Source organism: Octopus bimaculoides, chromosome 2, assembly GCF_046866305.1.
Source record: "Octopus bimaculoides isolate indiv1 chromosome 2, ASM4686630v1, whole genome shotgun sequence".
In the NCBI taxonomy this organism is placed as follows: Eukaryota; Metazoa; Mollusca; class Cephalopoda; order Octopoda; family Octopodidae; genus Octopus; species Octopus bimaculoides.
In genome coordinates, this window is record NC_142929.1 from 154307168 (window position 1) to 154331828 (window position 24661).

The 24661-nt window shown below is 35.0% G+C and overlaps 1 protein-coding gene across 3 annotated transcripts in view; it reads right to left on the bottom strand.

Moving 5' to 3' along the window:
• LOC106870474 (carbonic anhydrase-related protein 10) overlaps positions 1–24661 on the bottom strand; it is a 588026-nt gene that overhangs the window by 147122 nt on the left and 416243 nt on the right. For all 3 annotated transcript variants that reach the window (XM_089347963.1, XM_089347964.1, XM_014916580.3), the window contains exons 3-4: positions 13568–13704; positions 8453–8644 (exon numbers count right to left, since the gene is read on the bottom strand). In XM_089347963.1, coding sequence (XP_089204089.1) covers positions 8453–8644; positions 13568–13704 — 329 coding nt within the window. The remainder of the gene's footprint in view (positions 1–8452; positions 8645–13567; positions 13705–24661) is intronic.

The following is a 24661-nucleotide window of genomic DNA, read 5'->3' on the forward strand; positions in this document are numbered from 1 at the left end:
CATACATACATCATCACCATCATCAACATCGTTTAATGTCCATTTTCCATCCTGGCGTGGGTTGGACAGTTCGACTGGGGGGGGGGGGGGTCTAGGAAGCCAGAAGGCTGCACCAGTCCCCAATTTGATCTGGCAGTGTTTCTACAGCTGGATGCCCTTCCTAACGCCAACCACCCCGAGAGTGTAGTGGGTGCTTTTTTACGTGCCACCGACACAGGGGACAGAGGAGCTAGAATCGACCACGATCGGATGGTGCTATGTATGTGCAACCGGCACGGAAGCCACTCAAAGTGGCACTGGCATCAGCCATGTTCCGATGGTGCTTTTTACGTGCTACAGGCACGGGGGTCACAACTACAATTTCTATTTGATTTGATTTTTATATTGATGTTGATGTTGATGTACTTGACTTTGAACTCACTTTATTTTGCCGGGTCTTCTCAGTCACAGCACACCTCCAGAGGTCTTGGTCTTTTGTCATTGTCTCTGTGAGGCCCAACGTTCGAAGTTCATGCTTCACCACCTCATCCCATGTCTTCCTGCGTCTCCCTCTACCCCGGATTCCTTCCACTGTTTGGGAGTGGCACTTCACACAGCTCCCCTCGTCCATCTGCAGTACACGACCATACCAACGCAAACGTCTCTCTTGTTCGCTACATCCGATGCTTCTTATGTCTAACATTTCTCTCAGGGCGCTTACACCTTGGTGGACCTTGGTGGACCCCTACTTCTACCTGGAATTCTTCACTATTCTCATCATTTCCAATCCTAACCCTACTAACGGCATCTCTGTATAGAGCCTGTACAGCCCTTATTAATCATTCGTCAATCCCCAGTTTCCGCATATATATACATATGTGTGTGTGTGGGTGTGTGTATGTGTGTGGGAATGTGTGTGTGTGTGTGGGGGGGGTGTATATACATATGTATGCATGTTTGTAGATCTAAGATCCCAGCTCGAAGAAATATCCCAGACGAAAACACTTCCGTAAAACAATATCAATCAATCACTATACATTTAAAGTACTTTTTCTTTTCTTGGCCAACCTCTCTCTCTCTCACCGCTCTCCTTTCTCTCACCGCTCTCCTCTCTCTCACCGCTCTCCTCTCTCTCACCGCTCTCCTCTCTCTCACCGCTCTCCTCACTCTCTCTCGCTCTCTCTCTCTCTCTCTCTCTCTCACTCTCTCTCTCCCTCTCTCTCGTTATATATATATATATATATATATATATATATATATATATATATATATATATATATACATATATACATACATATATATATCTACATGTTTACAGACACACACATATATGTATATTTTGTATGTATATAGATATATGTGTGTATATATCTATATATACACGACCTATTCCCTACTTCTCCGCTCTCTGTCTCCTTATATACTAAGTCTTTACTCTCCTCCTTCCACCCTCCTCTCCGTCCCCTCACCCCCAATTGCTCTCCTCTTTCTGTTTCCATTTATTCTTCCTTCTGTCTCCATCCCTCTTCCTTTCACTTGCTTTTCTCTCTGTCTCATTCTACTTTCCCACACATTGACTTGCCCCTCACGTATTTATTTACTTCCCGTTCTCACTCACAACTTATCTCTTACCCTCTATTTGCTCTCCATTCCCCCTACTTCATACCCTCTCTGTCTCACCCTAACCGCCCTCTTTTTCTTCTCACATTCCCATCTTTTCTTCCTTGCCTCTGACAACACTATCTCTGTGCACCCACGAACAAATCACACATGCAGCCACACACCACGAAGTGAGAGGTAAATAGCGTGGCAAAGAAGCCCTGAAAAGCAACAGATTTACCAGATCTGTGGCAAAAATAGTCCGAAAAAAGAATGAATTTATCTGCTCCTATTGCACTCATCCGGCCAGACTTGGACAAGTTAAACACCAATTAAAACTGGTGACAAATAACAGTAGCGATCTTGAAGCCCTAGGTGGAAAGTTCCATAAGGAAGGCAACAGCAAAGCAACTATCTATGAAGATATTCATATTCTCAGAAATGGAAAAATTGAAAATGAAAAAGAAACAAAAGCTCCTATGAGACGCAGCCCTAACACCACTTTTCAAAGCAACGGAGAAGGAAAAGTAATCAGCCGAAATACTGATGTAACAGAGTTCAAAGTTAAAAAGAAAACAACAGATAGAAACAGCAAAAGAAACAAGAAAACGGTACGTGAAGCACGTACCATCTGTAAATTCTTTGTAAAAGGGGTCCATGTAGACGAACTACCGATTTGTGCATCAAGAACTTAGCAAAATGGAACCCATACCAGAGACTACTTTCCACTCGGCTAACTAACTCGGCCAACAAGCTTGGCCAGCAAGATAGAAGAAAATCACAGCCAGAGGGGTTCATCTCCTAAGACACGCATTCAGCAAAGAAGACCACCAAAAAGCTGCATACAGATGCACTACGAGCTGCTACAGTAGAGCAGCAAAATCTTTTCAGTGTTGTATAAAATATAGTGCTGCAGCTGGCATAGTTGTAAACAAAACTAAACCATGCACACTCATACAAGACCGCTAAAAATAATATACTCAGAATAGTCACCATTGCCGCCAAGCTATCACAAGTTCTATTGATGGATATCAGATGTCGCCTACGAAACAAGAACCAATGTAAAATTGCATACCTGAGGGATCTTTCTGCATGCAATCAAACAATATACATTGCACTGACGGAGACACATCTGTCTGCAGATATACCTGATACAGCGATGCACATACCAATGTATGATGTATTCCAAACTACAACTCGACTTCGGGGGTCGAGTGGGCATTCCGCCTCATTGTATCATCTTTTTCATAATTCATTCGTTTTCTTTCTTTCTTTGTTTCTTTATACATCTGTATTATAATTTTAGTTCCCCGATTGTGTTTGTCCCCTTCTTTGTTTAGCCCCTAGTGGGTAATAAAGAGATCATGATGTATTCCAAACAGACAGAAGAGAAAGAAGTCACGGTAGAGTTGCGGTGCACATCCGTGAAGATGTCACACCGAGTTTGTTATCTCCAAACTCTGTCTGTGACAAACTCATAAGGCAGGCGTAGTTGTCTGGTAAAAAGTTTGCTTCTCAACCACATGATTCCAGGTTCAGTCCCGCTGCGTTGCACTTGGGCAAGTGTCTTCTACTATAGCCTTGGGCCGACCAAAGCCGACAAAATGCTTAGCGGTATTTCGTCCGTGTTCACGTTCTGAGTTCAAATTTCGTTGAGGTCGACTTTGCCATTTATCCTGTCGAGGTCGATAAAATAAGTACCAGTTGACCACCGGGGGCGATGTAAACGACTTATCATCCCAGCCCCTCTTCCCAAACTGCTGGTCTTGTTCTAAACTTTGAAGCCAATATTTAAGCACAGGTATTGTTGTGTGGTAAGAAGTTTGCTTCCCAACCACGTAGCTCTGGGTTCAGTTACACTGCATGGCACAAAGAAGATGGACTCAGTGCAACAGAAAAGCTACTGAGAGAGGTTATAGGAACTGAAGCTCTGCTCCCAAGAGAAGAGGTCTGAGACATATGCAGTGACATACATATGAGAGATCCTGGAAGGTTTAGCTGTCAACTTTGGAATTGAAAGCTATATCAATTTCTGTCATGTACATTTAAAATAAGGACGCATTATTGTAACAGCTTGGGCTTCAATAGTCAAGAGACACAAGGGAAGAGCAGCTCCGCCCAACGCGCTACTTCGTCAGAGATAATGCAGAAAAGAAACCTGATCCCACTGAGAGACGGGCCCGAAGCATGACCTCAGTAAAAGATCAAATAAACCAGTAAAAGATAAAAGAGAATATATATATGTGTGTGCGCGTGCATTTGTTTGTTTGTGTGTGTGTGTGTGTGTGTGTGTGTGTGTGTGTGTGTGTGTGTGTATCTTCTTGGGCATTTAATTTTATGTTATTAGAGAAAACAACATCCATATGTGTATGAGCATTATATATGTAAATTTTACTTAGCGGGTTATGCATTATTGTATATTCTTCGGCAGTTTGGACATTTCATGCTTTATTCTTTTGTATCCAGTAAGTAGAATTTTGATATTGTAATTATTCAATACATAAAAAGAAACCTAAAGAAAAACGAAAATTGTTTGATTTTGCAGCGTCGACTATCATTCCATCTCATACTATGATTCTTTTGAAATCCTTTAAAAGAAAAACCGTTACACTCTAAATGATAAACGATTAGGAGTAAATGAAGTTCCTTATATTTTGAAATATTCGCATAAAAGTCTAGAAATTACTCAAAGTACTTACTTTCAATGTAAAATACTAATTATCAGGAAAGGGAATAGGTTTGCTATCACTTTCCGTCTATTTATCACTATACAAGTTTGAAAACCTCATTTTTAAGTTGAAGAGGACCATTATAGACAATATCATCTTTAATTTTTAATTTGTATGAAATTTTCAGAGATTATCAGACTCCCTCCATCTCTGATTTGGGAAAACAAATTCTGTCAACAGCAACCTTTGGAATCAATGCATGTACGGCCATTGTCTTTCGTGTTTTAGCATCTATCCACTTCATGCCTTGTATTTGAGGATTTCATCACTATACCGCATAATTAATACAGCGCATGTGGTTAATGCTATAATCTTGTTTTTATCTAATTGAATTTTAAAAACCAACCAAACATTATTGTAAAAGATTTTTAAATGCTTTTCTTTTCATTTGATTTTACTTGATTTTATGTGTTTCCAATGTGCCTAAATGCTTGTATCCACTGTCCTCTATGTCCTTTATCACCTGCCTATCCGTTAACACGATCCATTAGATAACAAAACAGTTTTCTCTCTATAAAATCAACCCACACTCCATGTTTTCGATATCCATCTTGATATCTTTGCTGAATATTTGAACAGTATTCACATGTGCATGTTTAGATCATCCACGAAAAGTAAATAGCATATGTTTGACTTGTCTTTTCCTAAGTCATCTCCAACAACCATTTTTTGTAATATCATCGTTAAAAGAAGCATATTCAGAACGAACGATGGTGGTGATAAACTGATTTCTTCGTAGATTGTTCTCTTTCTTTCAACCTCTCCCAGTAACTCTGCTGATGTAAATTCATGTTTCCAATTTTTTCATGCTATTTCCAATAAAGTTCGTGCTACTGTATGTCAATGAAAACAACTGCATGCATTTTATCATCCATAAGTGGGGAATAATATCATACGTATATTTTGGAATTTATATAGGCCATTATCAAGTTCGTATACCTTCTCTTACAGTCATGCAATATTCTACCTTTTATGCGCCTTTATTTAGTCTCCGTTCTCTTCCCAATACAATCGTTTTTGTTCGCATGACAATAGACTTTACGTTTCAAGAAATGAACATATTTTTATATGCAATAATTCCAGCCAAACGTTATCACCTGAAAATAAGATATGAAATTGAACAAAAATAGTATCAAAACATTTTTCATGTTATCCATGCAGGTAACTCATTGCTTATATTCTCATTCAATTTCACGGACATTATCTCATATAATTTGAATTTCCGTAACAAAAATTCTTGAATGCCATCAGTTTTGGGATTTCTCATGGGTAAACTTGATTAAACCGCTTTTTTGCCATCACCTTAACAACTTGTGGGTGCATATTCATTCAATAACAATATCATTTGAAAGTTATAAATTACAGTTGCAAAATCCTTGGTTTTTATGCTGTAACGTTTTAAACCAACATACTCCACTTGGGATTTTAGCTGATCTCTTGCTTGTTCTTTAAATAAGTTCACATTAGATATTCTAGAGTTCCTCATTTCTACTTTGGTTCTCACTTCCCAGTGAAGGCTCATGGCTTAGTGGTTAGGGTTTTCGACTCACGATCATTAGGTTATGAGTTCGATTCCTTATAAATAACATAGGCGAAGAGTTCACCATACCTACAAAGTTTTTAGGAATGTTTCCTCACATCTCATTTCTTGCGAGAGTAAACCGCCTTGGTCGTAGCTTCATCCCCGTTCCTATCCAACTAGAAATCTGGCTCGAGCCAAACCCAGGCATATTAATGAGATAATCAATCAGGCTTCCTCGACAAAGGCCGATATGACATTGCCTTTTTGAATGCCGAATTATTAACCCACCTAATTGTCCTGGTCATTGCATTATCTGTTACTACTTCATATTTTTTTTGTACGATGGCCATCACATTAGTGTCAAACACCATGACGTTCATAGCTTCTGCATACAGTGACATAGCGTTTCCGAGTTTCACTTCGAGAGGTAAGTTCCTCAAGATATCTATCTTCTGCCGCAATGACTCAAGGACCAAAACATGCAGGAAGTATCTTTAGTGAACCAAATGTGATTCGAAACGGTTCAGCTGGGTGACTAGCGTGTCCAAGAAGCAGATGCTGCTCTACTTAAATCGAAATGGTTATGCTTCTGAAAACAGGAATGAATCCGGCTGCGCCAAAGGAAACGTGTTTGGAAAATGCGGTCGTTCTTGTCTAATATTTTCGATTTATCTCGCTGTATTGAAGTCAGATTTATTACCATTCGTTTTACGATGTTGCGCATGAAAAGGAGATTGTCTTAGGAATTGCGCAGATTAGCGCTTTTCTGAACACGTTCTTAACGGCTTGCATGATTACCTTGGCTAAAATCTTAAACTCTGACGTAAGCAGAATGTTGGACTGGAAAATGATAATGATGTCTCTCCATGCATGTTATTCTTCAGGAACCTGGTTTATAAAGTTGGGAATATTTTCAATCTTTTGTCATTTGCCTGAGGGTCGAACGGGAGTAGCATTAATCCATGAAAACTCACAGGGTAAGCCATCCAGACCAAGTGATTTGTCTCTCACACAATCAATCAATGTTGACCGTACATCTGTTGATATGAAAGTTTTGCAACATTCAATTTTTTTCTGCTGGAAGCTGCGATAGTTTGTCATGGTAAGCACTAAACCAATGGTATCCGGTCCAAAACCTCCTGCACACAGTAATGTAAAGTGTTGCTGGAAAATTGCGCATATACTGAGATTTGCCTGAGGGTCGAACGGGAGTAGCATTAATCCACGAAAACTCACAGGGCAAGCCGCCCAGACCAAGTGATTCGCCTCTCACACGATCAATTAATGTTGACCATATATCTGTTTATATGCGATAGTTTGTCATGGTAAAGACTAAACCAATGGTATCCATTCCAAAACTCCCTGCGTACAATAATGTAAAGTGTTGCTGGAAAACTGCTCATATACTGAGATTGAACGGCACTTTCACGTTGTTGTCCGACAAAAACTGTGTGCCGATACCATGTCGAATTTTTGCTAGTCGGTACCATCGAATTGCTTTTGTCTCCTGGTGCGTATATATCGATATATTCACCAAATTTTTCTAAACTGAAAACAATCATGATCATTGCACATATAGGTCTTGTAAATAATAAAAATGCAAATTCATAACCTCGGGACTTATACATGTTAGACAACATACAGAACACGAAACGAAGCTCTGTCTATGTAAAACACACTAATGTGGAGTGAAAGCAAACTTTTGAGTTATCTGTTATTTTATGGAGAATTAATATATTGTGTAAATCTTTAAAGAGAAAATGAAATTAGTAGCGATTAGTTAATTCTAATTTTGTATTTTATCAACATTAAAATATCTTTGTTGTCGCCATGAATTCTAGCTTTAAGTCAATTAATGAAGACGTACAATAAATGCTGTGTTCATTACTGAATGGAGAATATTGTTGAGAACTTTTATAAACTCCTAAAATTTATGTTAGATGAGATCGTTTATAAAATATAATTGACGGAATGCATATTAGGGAAACTACAAAATTTGAGATAAGCTTATTATCCGCTAGGAATTTTGCTATTAGAAGAAATAGCAACACTAGCAACAACAGAAATAATATCGATGCTGCTACTGATAACATTGCTTGTTATGAGAATCGAAGTTGTATTGCTAACAAGTAAAGAGATAACATTTTCAATACAAAAGGAAGAGCATTTATTACTTTTTTCCACACCGCTTAATTATTTCTAGTTAGATTCATTAAATACTCTTTATATTAAATATTTTAACACTAACATAACAAATATTCAAGTTGACTAATACAGATGTAAACATAATATTTTCGATCTATAGGAAAAGGGAATTTTGTAAAACTAATGCCTTCGGAAGTTGATCGACGAGACATGTGAAATAGAACGCCTCTTTCCAAATGAGAATCGAAGTTGTATTGCTGTTACCACGAGCACGCGCAACATTGCTATAAAACCCAGATAGCAAATTACTACTACTACTACTACTACTACTACTACTACTACTACTACTACTACTACTACTACTACTACTACTACTACTACATAAATGATAGAAACATGCCATTTTATTATAAACTGTTATGCAAAAAAGTTTTGTGACTATTGATCTGATTACAGACAAATGAATAATATTTATTACTTCGGCAGCAAATGATTGTCCTCCGATGGTATGCTCCGAGCCAGCATTATCGACCGTTCCAAAGTGTATTTTCAACTGGTATATCCGAAAACGATAGGAAAATGGACCTGTCAGAATAGTGATATAATTGGACGGATCTTCGCGGATAGCCATTGTTACATCACGGCCAGTATTCATTAGCATAGCATCTATCTGTCAAAATATAGAATGAAAGAATAAAAGAAAAAAAAAAGAATCAGAATATTATATAGTCTAGTTTGTCATAACGTGATCCAAGGAAAGATTTATAACAAAAGAAATGAAAAAGATGTGATGAAGCTTTAATGTCGAAAAATGAATCTGCAATTTCGTGATCGTGCAAATGATAATGTCTCAGTAGAAATATTAGTTAAGAATCATTGTAATTTTTGTGAAATGCTATCGCTTACTTATTCACACAAACTCTCATGTATAGATTTTCTCTGAAAAAGAAAAGAATCCGAGCAAGTGAAGAATGCACGAAACTTCACAGAATATATACATTTTTGCATTGAGCGTGAGGATATAAGATAGCAGAGAACTATAATTATGTTTAATTATACTTTTCTCTCTCTTCGACGATCAGCTTTACATTAGCAGATCTGTATTTTGTCATGCTCACACTGTTTATGGTCATTGGCTCTCTCTTAAATCGTGAAACTATTCCTGACTGAAATAAAAGCTCTGCTGTCTTAGATCTGTATTTTTCAATCAATAAATCTGTTTAATTGAACAGTAGATTTGATATGCAATCTAAATAAGTATTGTTTGTTTTTCATGCTGCAATGAATGTACTGAAGCTATCTAAAATATCGAGAAATGGATTTAATTTTTAACTCTGAAATCTCCGATTAATTTAAGCGGTGAATTTATTATAGTGATCAAAGATTCAAGTAGTGATGTTATCTATGTCCAATATCAAAGAAAATTGTATATGTATAAAAGAAATAATGTATTGCTTCTGTTTTCAGACAATAATTACTTAAAATTTCGAAGATTAAGTTAGGATTATTAGAATAAGACAGTTTTATATCTTATAAAGCCAGAAGTAGGTTCAGATACCCAGGACATATATTTTGGATAACTCACATATTCGTTTACATTAGGATTTACGGAGCAATGTTCGATAGCTTATAAGATAAAAAAGTTCCCGCTGTGATCATCACATTTTTTCTATTTAGCTACACTGTATTTATGATTATATTATCCAACTCAATCGATTTTCGGTGGGTAAGGTGTTATTTGATCACAATTTTAACTGTTATTTTTAACTACCTAGTCTACCGAGAGGAGATTCCTTTCTTAGTTTATAAAACAATTGTCGAGATAAGTAGAACAAGTTGAAGTAATAAATACACACGAAAAGATATCAACGCCACATTATCTCATTCCCATAATTTATTTCATATCGAGATCTGTTTATTCAAAATAAAATATTTCATATCAGGATATGTGTATTTATCAAGGACAAACAAATAAAATGTTTTACGTTAATGTTTTTTCAAGAACGTTTGCTGTAGTAACTAAATCCGTTGTTAGTAAAAATACTTTAGTCCTGAACAATTGCTGACTCTGAATACTTTACAAATATACTCCACATAAGGATATTGCATCTTTATAGGAGCGAGCATCTGAAATACACAGGCTTAACAAATCGAGCCTATAATGGAAGATGCTATGTGTTCACTCATCATCATACAAATAGCAAATTTCTCTGAAATCACTCTTAAGCGTGTTAAAAAAGGACATTTTAGAAAACATAGCCTTGAAAAAAAAATGGGATAATCTGTTGGTTCAGAATTAATCAAGAGCTACGCAGCAACGGTACTTACTAGTTAAGCCACCTATCTTTGAAGCTATTTACTTGCTACCGAGTTGTGTGCGTCTTCTCTTTGGTTTATCATAATTAAAACAATGCATTTTCCGTTGAATTTGCACCCTCTCACATCAACCACTCTATTTGCCATAGATATTCAACTGCACTTTTTCGATTCCTACAACCATTACTAAATTCCAAAGCAATCAAGACTTTTACCTGAATGATCTTCCTCTGAACATTCATACCAATGAAAACTATGTTCAATAGTCACAATGAACATACTTGAGTTACCTTAAGAATTTTATCGTAGCTTGGAAAGTGATTTGTTTAATCAACTTAAGAAAGTGTCCTTACAGAATCACAAATCATAGATTTGTTTCTGTCAATCAAGTGCTAAGGGTAGTTTTTTTTTGTAAATATAGAGGTGATACAGTAATCTATCTTGCTTAGCTGATAAAATAGTTAACAGAAGTCTAACATTTCTCTTTCAAAGAAGCTTAGACGCTAAGTAATTACACAAATGTAATTTATTTTACTTGTTACCAGATATCTAAAAAAAAAAGACGAAAATATAATTATTAACTGTTGAAATAAATATATAAAATATACTGGCACACACTCTGGAAGATGAAGACTTTTAATAAGTACTCTCATTACATATTGTTGAAGAAAATATATAAAAGCCTTGCTAACATAGAAAGAAGCTGCTGTGGTTTTGGTATTTTATATAATGTAGACTTCAATATGATTGTGTATGAAAAATGAGTAATGAAAAAAGGTCGAATCTACATAGATCACTAAGTCTTCTTTGAATTACCTTTTAGTACTTTATTCAATAGTAAGTTAGACGAATCGATACAAATATAGTTTTAAAATGTATATATCCTATCTAAACATAGAGTTTCTTGAAAGGTCATGTCTTCAGGGAAACATAAATACTTTTAATAGGTACGACTGGGTAATTCAGTTTGGCAAGCAACTTAAACATTATAATTGTTATACTTTCACACAGTTTATCAAAAATGCTTTCATTCAGTAGTTTTCTTTTCAATGTTCAATAGAATCTAGCATCCAAGAAAGATTGATGCAAAGCTATAAGAATATCATGTGTAATTACGGATATTCATATGAATAACAACAATTTGGAGAATAAAGTGATGGTTAAGGAAAAAATTCAACAACTAAAGAATAGACTAATATAATGACGTAGTCAGGATAGTTTGATAAGATGATTATTATCAAAAAAGAGTAGATGGGCTATAATCATTTCTTGGTCTAATTATAGTTGGCGAATCATCACATCAGAAAATCACCATGTCAAAAATCAACAAATATTTATAGCTACCCAAAATAAACAACCGATAAGGGACTATGACATAAAAACACACAGTTCTCTCTATAATTTGGCATCGATTTCATCACAGTAGAAGAAAATATTGATTGATTCGAAATTGAAAATGTAAATTTAACTAGTTCAGTCGGTTTTCCTATAATTGTTACCCCAGAAATAGTCTTTAAATATTGACACGAAAGCTACAATCAATAAATGAAATCTCAAATATGCTGTGTGCAATATATGTTCTACTTTATATGAATTCTGGAAGGGTAATCGTTTGAAAAGATTATGAAATTGATTTCTTCTCTGTTCGACGTATCTCTGATAATTTTCTCTTAATATATATTAGGAGATAATTGTATGAAAGGTTTGACTCATCTCTGCTGAATCATTTCAGAAACTTGTGCAGAAAATAAAATTTCCGTAACTTATTCTTAACATCAAATAAATAAGTGGTTAGGAGAAAACCAATTCCCATTAGATACCGAAATATAAACTTTCTAAATCTAGTGTAGTATTCATAGCTCGCATATAATCATCCAGATAGATTATTAAACCTAAAATATAAGCCATATCTTAAAAACAGTGTACCCGGAGAAGGAGGAAAATAGAATCCTAGTAAAGTACAAAACCATAAAGTATTACGATAAAAAAATAGTGTTGATGCTCATACTTTTTATCAAAGGCATTTGTGAGACATAACTGAAGTGGTTACAACTGGGATTAGAAACTTGATTGCTAAGAGGTTACTATTTTATGGAAAGTAGAAAAGTGTTCTCCACTTTCTAATAATTATTTGTTGGTATATAGCTTAATGGGAAGATGAAAGTGGGAAATTTTCATCCTTAATGTATCCGCTAATATTAACTCACGAAATATAAATGATCCAAAGAAAATCAAAACTGAGTCGCTGTTTCTATTCGTTGTGATTTTGCCGTCTTACAATGTGCCGACTTAAAGGCTAGTAAATATAAGGCTTTGAGCAGATTTTCATTCATGAGGTTTTCTGTAGCGTCGACTTAATGTGAAAGTAGCTTATTTTGAATATAAATAATCTTGATTAACAACGTCTAGGTAACAACATTTGATGAGGTTGATCTTTCACTTGGTGCCCTAAATGCCAGCGCTGTATAATTAAAATTTTTCTATATGAATATTTATACAATGTTGTAATTATTTGAATGGAAATGAGTAACGTATTGATACAGATTGAACATATCAGATTAATTGTTGGGTCTCAGCGTAACTTTCAATTTGGTAACTCATTTAAGTTAATTCACTGTCTTTCAAGTGCGGCTGAATGACATAGGTATTACACAACAGCCATTCATGGAAGCAAGTAAACACGAATGCACACTCACGTTCTTCCTCTGTATCTGTTATACGTACACCTATATAAACATACACATTTACGCACACATATTGATTTAGACTTATTAGAACTATTCAAATATTTAGTAATGAGAATGGCATATTGCTGAAACTTACTCTTCTGTGTTTAATGGTGTATTGACATCATGTCAAAGACAGACATTAACCAAATGAATTCTCGGAAATTATCAAAGAATTAGCAGACCGGAATATTAAATACGGTAACATTATGAATAGAAATAAGTTATTAAAATCAACTTAATTGTGTATTTAATAATGTTGTATTTTATTGAGATAATCTATTAGGCACTATATTTCAAATGAGTTTTATCAATGTAATGTAAAATTTGGAAATATAAATGGACTTTTGTCAACGCGAAACTTCTTCCCTTCTAAATCCAATGCGGGTCATTTTCCTTTATAAGTCCACAAAACTCCACTTTAAATAATTTATTCAGTGGAAGTAAATTAACTGGTGGTGTTTCATTTACAAATTTCAAGAGATGTCATAAACAAAGTACATCAAAATTCGATGAGTTTTAACTTTGAGATATAGAAAACATGAACTTACTCGCTTCTTTTCCATTTTAAATGGCCTTAAGTTCGGATCATATACTAATGATCTAGGATCAATATCAACTGGTGACTGTTGCTTGCCTTTTTCACATAACGTCCAATCAGGGTTGATTTTCCCCCAGTACTCTGGACCTGTACAAATAAGAATATTATATTGATAATCATTTATTATTGTTATTTTTGTTATTATTATTATTATTATTATTATTATTATTATTATTATTATTATTATTATTATTATTATTATTATTATTATTATCATTATTATTATTATTATTATTATCATTATTATTATCATTATTATTATTGAATGAGAAAGCAGTGCATGCTATCCAAGTGACACTGGGGTAAAATATACGAAGCCCAGTATACCCATCATGACTAGCCGTCCAATAAGGGTACACCAGGTACATGCATCGCAGCCATATGTGTGCGACATGGTGATCTTATATCAAGATAAACAGCACATGAACTGGCAGGTGGGAGTCCAGTTAGAATTTTCTTCGGGTTGAGTAGCCCATCCCGCTCAAAAGGTCCCTGAATAAAGGTTGTTTAAGGATGTTGAATGAAATACTCATGTTTCAAACCCCAAAGAATTCTTCTCAACACATGACTATGATGCCCCCCCCACACACACACTATTTCTGCTCGTGATCAGAGATGCACATATCGTCAGCCACCAACTGATTAAGGCCAAACAACTGACTAGTAAATCTGAGGTATTGAGCAGAATATTGACTGTAGCCCATCTTTTATATCAATACAAAACAATGTACGCTTTCGATCAGTTAAGATCAGAAGCCATGAGAGTCATTTCCTGGTACTACATCAGGGCATTTATTATTATTATCATTATTATTATTATTATTATTATTATTATTATTATTATTATTATTATTATTTTATGTTTGACTTTTGTTTTGCATTTGTACAAGTTGGATCCAAGTCTCACCCAGAGACCTCAAGAGACAACAAGTTAGAAGTTCATGTAAGTGTTATGCCTAGGGTACCGTATATTTGGATTTGTACAGTTTTGTTCAAGTGAATGGTTAAGAAACCATAAGAAAATTATGTGTTTGCTTTAAAATTTGAGATCACATAGACAATATTTTACGTAGGATATGGGCAGTTCCCATGAGCACTTTCTTTTGAACTTCAGCCATTTTGGGGTTTCCTGGAATCTGATCTAGGTAGTAATCAGCCCGTTTCGCTGTCATTCCCAGGGCACCTATGACAATAGGTATTGTTTTCGTCTTCAGATTCCACATTTTGTTAATTTCTATTTCAAGATCTTTATATTTGCTCAGTTTTTGGTAGGTCTTGACAGATACGTTTATATCGATTGGGACAGTCATATTATTATTATTATTATTATTATTATTCAGTAGTTTTATTTTTATAACGTGCTTTCACTTCACTACCGAGCGCAGCTCTGTGCGCCTTGGGTATGTGCTGTGGTTTGCTGTGGTGCTCTTATGTTTACTGTATTGAAAGTGTTTTGCGTAGAATGTGTGCAGTACCCAGTAGTGCAATTTTCTGTATGTTATATATATTTGTAAGTCCTGGTGTTTTTGTTATGTATTTGTCTGAATATTTTTTTATTATACCTAAGGCACCTACTATGATAGGAATTGTTTCTGTTTTTAGATTCCACATTCGAGTTATCTCTATTTCCAGGTCTTTGTATTTTGAAAGTTTTTCCATTTCTTTTAGAGAAACGTTGTCATCTGCTGGTATTGAAACATCAATTAGAAGGCATTTTTTTCCTTCATGATCTTTGACAACTATATCTGGTCTATTTGCCTTAATTTCTCTATCTGTGTGTATTGGCATATCCCAGAGTATGGTTGCTTTCTCGTTTTCTGTGACCTTTTCTGGCGTGTGTTTATACCATCTTTTTTCTGTTGCTATTCCATAATGTTGGCATAGCTTCCAGTGTATATAGGTCCCAGCTCTGTCGTGTCTGTGAATATATTCCTTCTTAGCCAGGACTGGGCAGCCAGAGATAATATGATTTATTGTTTCTTGTCGATCTCCACATATTCTACAGTTACTTGTTATATTTCTTTTCATTATGTGTTTTTGGTAATTTCTGGTGGGGAGGCTTTGGTCTTGTGCAGCAATTAAAAATCCTTCAGTCTCTGCTTTGAGTCCTGAGCTTCTCAGCCATCGCTGGGATTTTTCTCTGTCTATTTCTTTCGCATTTAGTTTAGCCCAGTATTTACCATGTAGGGGCTTTTCTTGCCATCGTTTTATCATGGTCCGTTGCTGTTCTAGTTTTAGTTTGGATTTCATTTGTTTTATAGCTTTTGTTGTTTCTTCTTCTTCTTCTTCGTATTTGTTAGGTAGATTGATTTCTTGTTTGTATTTGTCAGCTTCCTTAAATACTGAAAACAGTTTTTTGTTTTGCTCGTGTTTTGTGGCTATTTGTATTAGTTTCCCTTGCTTCTGGAGTAGGTGTTTTTGCAGTCCTATGGTGGTTATTTTATAATAGTTTTCTAGCTGTATAAGACCCCTGCCACCTTCTGTGCGTTGTATATATAGCCTTTCTATGTCAGATTTTGGGTGGTGCATCCTATATCCTGTCATTATTTTTCTTGTTTTCCTGTCTATTTTACATAGTTCGTTTAGTGTCCAGTTAAGGATGTTGTAGCTGTAGCTTATAACTGGGACAGCTAAAGTGTTGATACCCATTATCTTGTTTTTAGCATTGAGCTCTGTTTTTAGTATTGATCTAACTCGTCTATAGTACTCTTTCTTTATTTTTTCTTTCATTTGTGTATGTTGTATCCTATCTAGTTCATTGACTCCTAAATACTTATATGGTTGGCTTTCGTCTAGTTCTCTTATTTCATTGGCTTTATCTAGTGTTATATTGCTACTTTTAACTAATTTTCCTCTTTTCAGGGTTGCTTTGGCACATTTTTCTAATCCGAATTTCATTTCTATTTCCTTGGTAAAGCCGTGTACTGTCTGTAGTAGTGTTTCTAGCTCTTTGTCGTTTTTTGCATATAATTTTAGGTCATCCATATATAGAAGGTGGCTGACTGTTTTTCCATAGCATTTGTAACCGCATCCAGTTCTATTTAGCAATTCTGTGAGAGGTGTGAGTGCCAGGCAGAACAGGAGTGGAGAGAGCGTGTCTCCCTGGAATATTCCTCTTCTAATGGGGATGGCTTTCGTTTTCACAAGTCCCTCTTTTGTTTGGAGCTGTAGCACTGTCTGCCATTTGTTCATTGAGTGCTCTATGTATTTTATGATAATTGGTGCCACCTTGTTTATGGCTAGTGTTTCCAGAATCCACGTGTGGGGAACACTGTCGAAAGCCTTTTGGTAGTCCACCCAGGCCATACTGAGGCCTTTCTTCTTTCTGCGGCTGTCTTCAGTTATGGCTTTATTGATCAATAATTGATCTTTACAGCCGTATGAGCCCTTGCAGCATCCCTTCTGCTCTTCTGGAAACAGGTTGTTATTTTCCAGGTGTTTACTCACTCTCTGCGATATTATTGCAGTAAAGGCTTTGTAGATCGTAGGGAGACAGGTTATAGGTCTATAGTTTTGTGGTTTCTCCGTTTCCGTGGATTTGGGGATTAAGATGGTTTTCCCTTTTGTGAGCCATTCAGGCATTGTTTCTGGATCTGCTATTATGTTGTTAAAGTTTTCTGCCAGCTTTTTATGCATTGCTGGCAGGTGTTTTAACCAGAAATTGGGGATCTTGTCGTGTCCAGGTGCTTTCCAGTTGCTTAGTCTTTGCAGTGTCTGGGTGACCTCTTCAGTTGTTATAGGGGCCCAGAGTTGCTCAGGTGCTAAGTTCGTTGTTTTAATGGTCCTTTTTTGGGGTTGTTGCTTCACCGACCATATTTGTTTCCAGAATTTCTCTAGTTCTTCTGCTGTTGGTGCTGAAGTAATGTCTATTTTATTTTTACCCAGTTCTTGGTAGAGTTTTTTGGGGTTGGATTTGAACTGTTTGTTTTGTTCAAAGAAACGTTGGCGTTTCTCATACCGGCGGATCCTCTGTGCTTTGGCAAGGATGTCTTGCTTTAGTTTTTCTTTTGCCTCAGGTAAGTCTTTTTCTGTAATGCTGTATTTGTACAGTATTTTTGTTTTCTTCTTGTTACTTAGTAGTGTTGATTGTTTACTAATTTCGTTGAGAATCGATAAATCTTTTCTCTTTTTTTTAATTTTGTTCTGGATGTTATTTATCCACAAGGTCTGTTTGGGTGGTAGAACTCCTGTTCGGATGGGTTTGAGTGAGTATCCTGCTTCTTTTGTGGCTGCAGTGGCTGCCGCATATATCATGTCATTTAGCTCAGTGATATTGCCTGTTGTTTCTGTGGTTGTTAGTTCCGTGACGGCCAGGTTTATGCTATTTATTATTGATGTTGTTTTATTGTCTATTTTGATTTTTGGGAGATATAATCTGTGGTCCATTCTAAGATCTGTGGTTTTCAGTTCTTCGGTTATTTTCATTTTCATAGTATCGTAATTATTAGGTTTCCCTTCGTTATTTCCAGGCTTTATATTTGTTTTGCCTTCCTTTTCATTCATATGTTTGTCTGTGGTGTTCTGGATTGGTGCTTTTTGTACACTATTATACATCTCTACGGTCTGGGTTTGTTGTTTTTTGTTTACTTCGTTTTTGCCGGGCATGTTACGTTTGTCCTCGTGTTTTGCTATCTCAGTGTTTATATTATTATTTGGCATTGCTGTGTGACTACTATCTAGATTTTCCTGATGTATTTTTTCTTTCAATTGCTCTATTTCTATTTCTGATATTTTTTTTGCTTTTAGAATATATCTTCTTATGTTAGCTAGTTTGTTAGGGTTCATTGTTTTATCGAGGTCTATATTTACATTATTTTTCTTCCATGTTTTATATGTATGTGTTGTTGCGTTTTCGTTTTTTGGGTAGAGTACTGCTGTGAAATAGGCGTGTAGGATCGAAATGTGTTCCTCACGTGTCCATTTATGCCGTTTTGGTTTTGTTTGCGGGACATGAGGAACAACGTCCGGCCCTTTATTTTGACGGTCGTCGTTTTCGTAGGGTACCGGTTCGTTTATTTCTGTTGTCAGATTGTTTTGCACGTTCATATCTTCGTATTTTTTTCTTAACAAGCTTACAGTACGTACTTCTCGGTTGTTATTCTTGGGTGAAATAATACCGGTGTTATTTAATATGTTTGTAATTTTTTTGTACATGGTGTTTTGGGGTTCGAAGATGGTCTGATTTTGATGTAACACGTGTGTTTACGATCGCTGTGCGGGTAGTGGAGGTATCAAGTTAAAATACATCATTATATTTGGAAAAATAGGAATAAATTTCAATGAGTATTACTTACTCGGGTATAGTCCAACCCTTTGTCAGCTATATTTGGGCTCCATGCGATGTCTTTATTTCCGATGTTTTTGGATAAGTTTCGGAGCAGTGATTTATCGTACTCACATGTTAAACTTCCCCGGTGTTATTCTTATTATTATTATTATTATTATTATTATTATTATTATTATTATTATTATTATTATTATTATTGCGTGTTTTTACGGCACTATCGAGTTGAACTTTCTGCGACTTACTTTCTATAATATTGAAAGTATTCTTCTAGGTTTCACGTCTTCTATTGTATTGAAAGTCCCCTATATAATGTGTGCAGTTGTCTGTTTGATGTGGAAATGTATTAGTCCTCGGTTTTTGTTTGCATATTTTAAAAACATTTCCGCCAATTATTATAGGGAATTATTTTTGTCTTCAATTAACACACCCTTCATCGCAATTTCCAAATCTATATAATTGTATAGCTTATTATTATGTATTACCCATTGCTTCAGAAATAAATCGAGTGTAATTTCTTTAATAAGATTTTGGTTCTTTACGGAAAAACATGCAAACACGTTTACTTTTGATAAAGAGGTTCAAAGTGAACAAATACCATGTGACAATGGCCCTAACAATATTTAAGGGCTCTAGCATTACTACCTTTCGTTATTATCATTGTGAAAATATTCTACAAAGATAGCTATATTAGAAATAATACATTTCTAAATCTCCCAGAGAGATTTATACAGTAGTGATACGATGAAGTAGTTGTATGCTGTCAAGTTAATGTTGACTTAATGTCAACTTAATCTTGTTAGCTGAGTGGAGGTGCTTGTCTCCCCCTTGTAAACATAAGGACGCAGGAAATATGTCAAGGCCGACAGGAAGCGGTGCAGCTTCCTAGGTCTAACCAACAGTAGTATTATTCCCATCAGGGGACTGTCACATTAAGTTGACAGCATACAACTACTTCATCGTATCACTTATGCATAAATCTCTCTGAGAGATTTGGAAATGTATTATTTCTAAATTTGAAATCAGTAAATGTATTTCACTAGAATTATTGTATGTTTACAAGAGCTTGACAGGCATCTTCGACTAGCAGGTCATGCCACTCCAGACTAATGACGAGCAAAGACTCAGAAACATGTCTCTGGATGCCGGCTTAGCTGGGTGGAGGTGCTTGTCTCCCTCTTGTAAATATAAGGACACAGGAAATGTGTCAAAGCTGACAGGAAGCGGTGCAGCTTCCTAGTTCTAACCAACAGTAGTATTATTCCCTTCAGGGGACTGTCACATTAAGTTGTCATCATACAACTACTTCATAGTTATATTACTTTGAAAATAATTAATCAGTGATAATTCTAACACACAATAGTTTATAACAACACGAGCATTCTACAGTTGTTCTATTTTGATAAGAACATTCAAGATTTGATTTTAGGATATTATTTGGAATTCAAAATAACCTGTAACAAAACCTTAAACCCTATTTTCTGTTACAAGCTTCTTGAAACATTTACTTCACATCATGCTCAAAGCAATCTTTAGTTCGTGCTTGACTCTCTCCTTCACAGCATAAGTAAAAGGTGAAGTTACCTTCTCGAATCATACTGACCCATGAGGGCCGTTTTTCCGGTTTCATGGTGTATATATTCCCCACCTGGACGGGACGGCGGTCCCTCGTAGGATTACTGATTTTTGTCAGCTGAGTAACGTGAAATGAAGTGTTTGCTCAAGAACACAACGTATCTCCCGGTTCAGGAATCAAAACCACAACCTTACGATCATGGGTCCAATACCCTAACCTCTAAGCCATGCGCCTCCACTCCTTCACACGCATCATGCTTAATAAGCTGATTCAAAATAAATTTGAACATGTAATATGCGGCTTGAGAAATACACCAAGACATTTATTTCATAAAATAAGATTATAATATTATTATAAGTACATTTTATTTTTAGTGATGGTTATAGTTATTGCAAACTGAGAAATATAGTAAAACAATCAAATCAACTAACAATATTTTTAAACACTTAAAATATATTTCGTTACAATGGTCAAACTAAGAAACATTCTTTTCCACTTTGTTTCATTATCCTGTAGATTTATTTCCTTTCCATGTGTTTTTAGTATTGTTGTATCGCTACTAGGAACGCCTTCAGTGAGCCGGTCTATAATGAAAAGCTTTTTCTAGTCGTGCATATCCAGTGTTTTATTCAGACATTAGTAATTGTAACTCTTTAACTATCTTAATAAAATAGTGTATGGTTTGATGAAGATTTGGTTCCTATTTCTATCAGACCAAAGGGCTACTTAAATTTTCTCCCATTTTCTAGTCTATGTCTTAGTTCAACTATCATTTATTTTTGTTATGTTATTTTAAATTAGATGAAATTTTACGAAATATTTAAAGTTTCAATGTATGCATGTATGTATGCATGTATGTATGCAAGTATGTGTAAATATGTACATACCTGAAATTTATATATGACTTCTTAATATAAATATTGTTATTGTGTGAAAATATTTACTACTCTATAAAAGTGTTAAAAGATAATATAATTAGTAATAAATCAAATTAATTTAAATATTTAATGTCATGTCGAAAGGATTAGAGTGTGAAATCGAGCGAAGCCTTAGTAGAACTTTAGGTAATTTATGTATTTTAGCATATACATATAATAACAAAATTGATAGGAAAATTCTCTAATAATATTAAATAAACTGCAAAACTATCTTCTCAAATTATGCTTCACAACCAAAGTGTCGTATGCTCTTCAACTAACTGTAGCTTTAAATAATTATATGCATACCAGTAAATAACTGAAAAGATTTCCTTGAAATACAGTGCGAAAATAAAGTCTCTGTGCAAAGGTTTTGTGAAGATAGGTGAGTACAATGTGACTAATTTCCTCAAAGAAAATACTACTGTATGTTTTCACTTAACACTGTGACAACTTCTAATGCTTGTAATCATGCTGGAGATTTACTGGCGATAGCAATGATTATTTTTTGTTCTCAGCTCGACAAGCAGACGCCAAACTTTAAAAGAAAATTACTGTATTTACTATATAGTATTTACTAGTAGTAGCATCTTCCGAATAAAATTGTCAAAGATACATACCTACCTACATACACACGCGCGCGCGCACACACACATATACACACGCACATAAACACATACATATACACACATACACACATATACACATAAACACATACATTTATAAACGGTTTACATGTATATATATATATATATATATATATATATATATATATATATATATATATATATATATATATATATATACACATATATGTATATGTATAAGTATACATATCCATATATATGTGTGTGTGTGTTTGTGTGTGTATGTATTTAAATATATATATATATATATATATATATATATATATATATATATATATGTATATATATATATGAATTTGTATATATATGTAAATATATATATATATTCATATGCATATGCATATATATTTTATTTATAAATGCATAATTAGACAGTATTTGGATTCACATTCGCGTTTGTGAAAGGGAGCTGAGGAAACGATATTTCGCAAAGTTATAAGATAAAAATGACGAAGTTGGGGATTTTGGAAAATTTAACTTTCAGACATGCAGAAGTAAAGGAAAGAAATGCTTTTAACCAAAGAATAAGTAAGAAGTTAAAAGGAGATAAAGGCCGAGGAAAGTTATTAGCTATGATTCATAATTTATTAAAATCATTCTTGTTAAGTAACAATTTAAAGTGTTAGAATATGACTCATTGTAATTAAGTAATGTAATAGTAGACAATGTGGACTAAGTATTATACCAAAAAGCAAGATATGCTTTGGGGCGTATTCGAACGCTGGGTATATATATATATATATATATATATATATATATATAATCAGCCAAAATTGCGAAGATAATCTGGTGCTCGACTGAGGAAAGAAAACTTCGAATGACCCGTCCTTTGTATCGTCTATCTAGATGTTTTGTTGTCCCATTTTTGTATCACCTAACTGTCCAGGTGTTTTGTGTTCTTGTCTCATTTTGTATTATATATATATATATGTATATATTATCAAACTGTGACATTTCGACGGATATGAATTTACTCAAATATAAGGACGTTGCCATCTTCTATCCTCCTCTACAGATCAGAAATCAGGGTAATCTACTATTAACATTTGATCCAGTTGGAAAGCTTTTACTAGGATTGCTTTCATATCATTCACAAGAAGCAACATTAGCGCTCTGGAGCACCCTCAACAACTATCAAGAAGAAATCTTCAGAGTGCTCGGAATATGGTATGTTTGGAAGACAAAGAATTCTACGTGCAAATCGTCAACGGTCAACTGAGGATGAGCAGGAAGAAGGGAAATATATCTGAAACGTTTCAAGGATGCCCTGAATGTAACAATCAAATACCACGTTAACGTAGAATCTTTCGTAGCTCAGAAGACAGTATGTTCCATCTTCATTCATAAAAGACATGGAGAGTTTTGAATGTCCATGCAGAGAATATTGTGAGACAATAAGGGGGAGAGAGAAGAATGCGATGAAACTAAGTGTGAGAATCTGTATTGCCTTTCCAGACTGATCTGCCTGCGCTGTGAATGTGTCGCAAGCATTGGACTGAATCACCTCAGTATGCTAGCCAGTAACTCATGGTACTGAAGACCATCATCCTTAATTTCAAGGGATTGTACTGACACAAACATAAATACGAACACATATGTAGACACATACACAGACACACACACACAGACACAAATGCTCATACATTTATCTATATGTACGTTCACAGACACATACGTATATATGTGTATGTGTGTTTGTAGATAAGTTGATGTAATATCACACACATGAATATATATATATATATATATATATACATATATATATATATATATATATATATATGTGTGTGTGTGTGTGTGTGTGTGTGTGTGCATGAGTGTGGATGTATGCATGTGTTCGTGTGTGTGTATGTATGTATGTATGTGTCAGTAGATACAGATATATATTGTACAGAACACATTTTAATTCATCCAAATATAAGGTAACACTACCGTAAATCATTGTCAGAAATACTTAGTTATTTAAGGTGATTTTAAACCAATTGTTAATTGAGAAAATGCATCGGATTTGAAACTACTTGATCATTCTATACAGAACAAATATGATTAAACCATTCAAAATCCAGATCGATATTGCTATCGCTTCTACAGGCAAAATTGTAGCGTTGTTCTTGCGCTGGTGTCACTGAAAGGACTATCAGTGGTTTATTATTTTTGCAGCTGCCGTTAACTACCCTAGGATAGTATTCAGGTATGATTTATATATTGAGGACGAAGCAAATTGTGTTTGTGTATTACTAACAACTTCCAGCTCAGAGACTTTTGAGTTTTAGTAAAACCTACAAATATTTTAATGGGACCGTTATGTACTCTACACGTCACATCTCAATTCATGGAAAAATGAAGTAACACTATTGTAATGATCTCAATAAAACGTCTAATGTAATTTGAAAGAAGTTTGGGGTAATGGCTAATGTTTAAGTGACAAAAACGCAATGGATTAGGAAAACAACAATCATTCCATAGACAGCTAATATCTTCATAATCCGATGCCGTTACACGTATTGCTTCGGCAAGACAAGATGTATATCCCCCTCTTTTTCCTTTTCACTCAGCTCGTACTTAAACGTATACATACAAACATACACATAGACATACCCACACACACCCACCCTCTCAA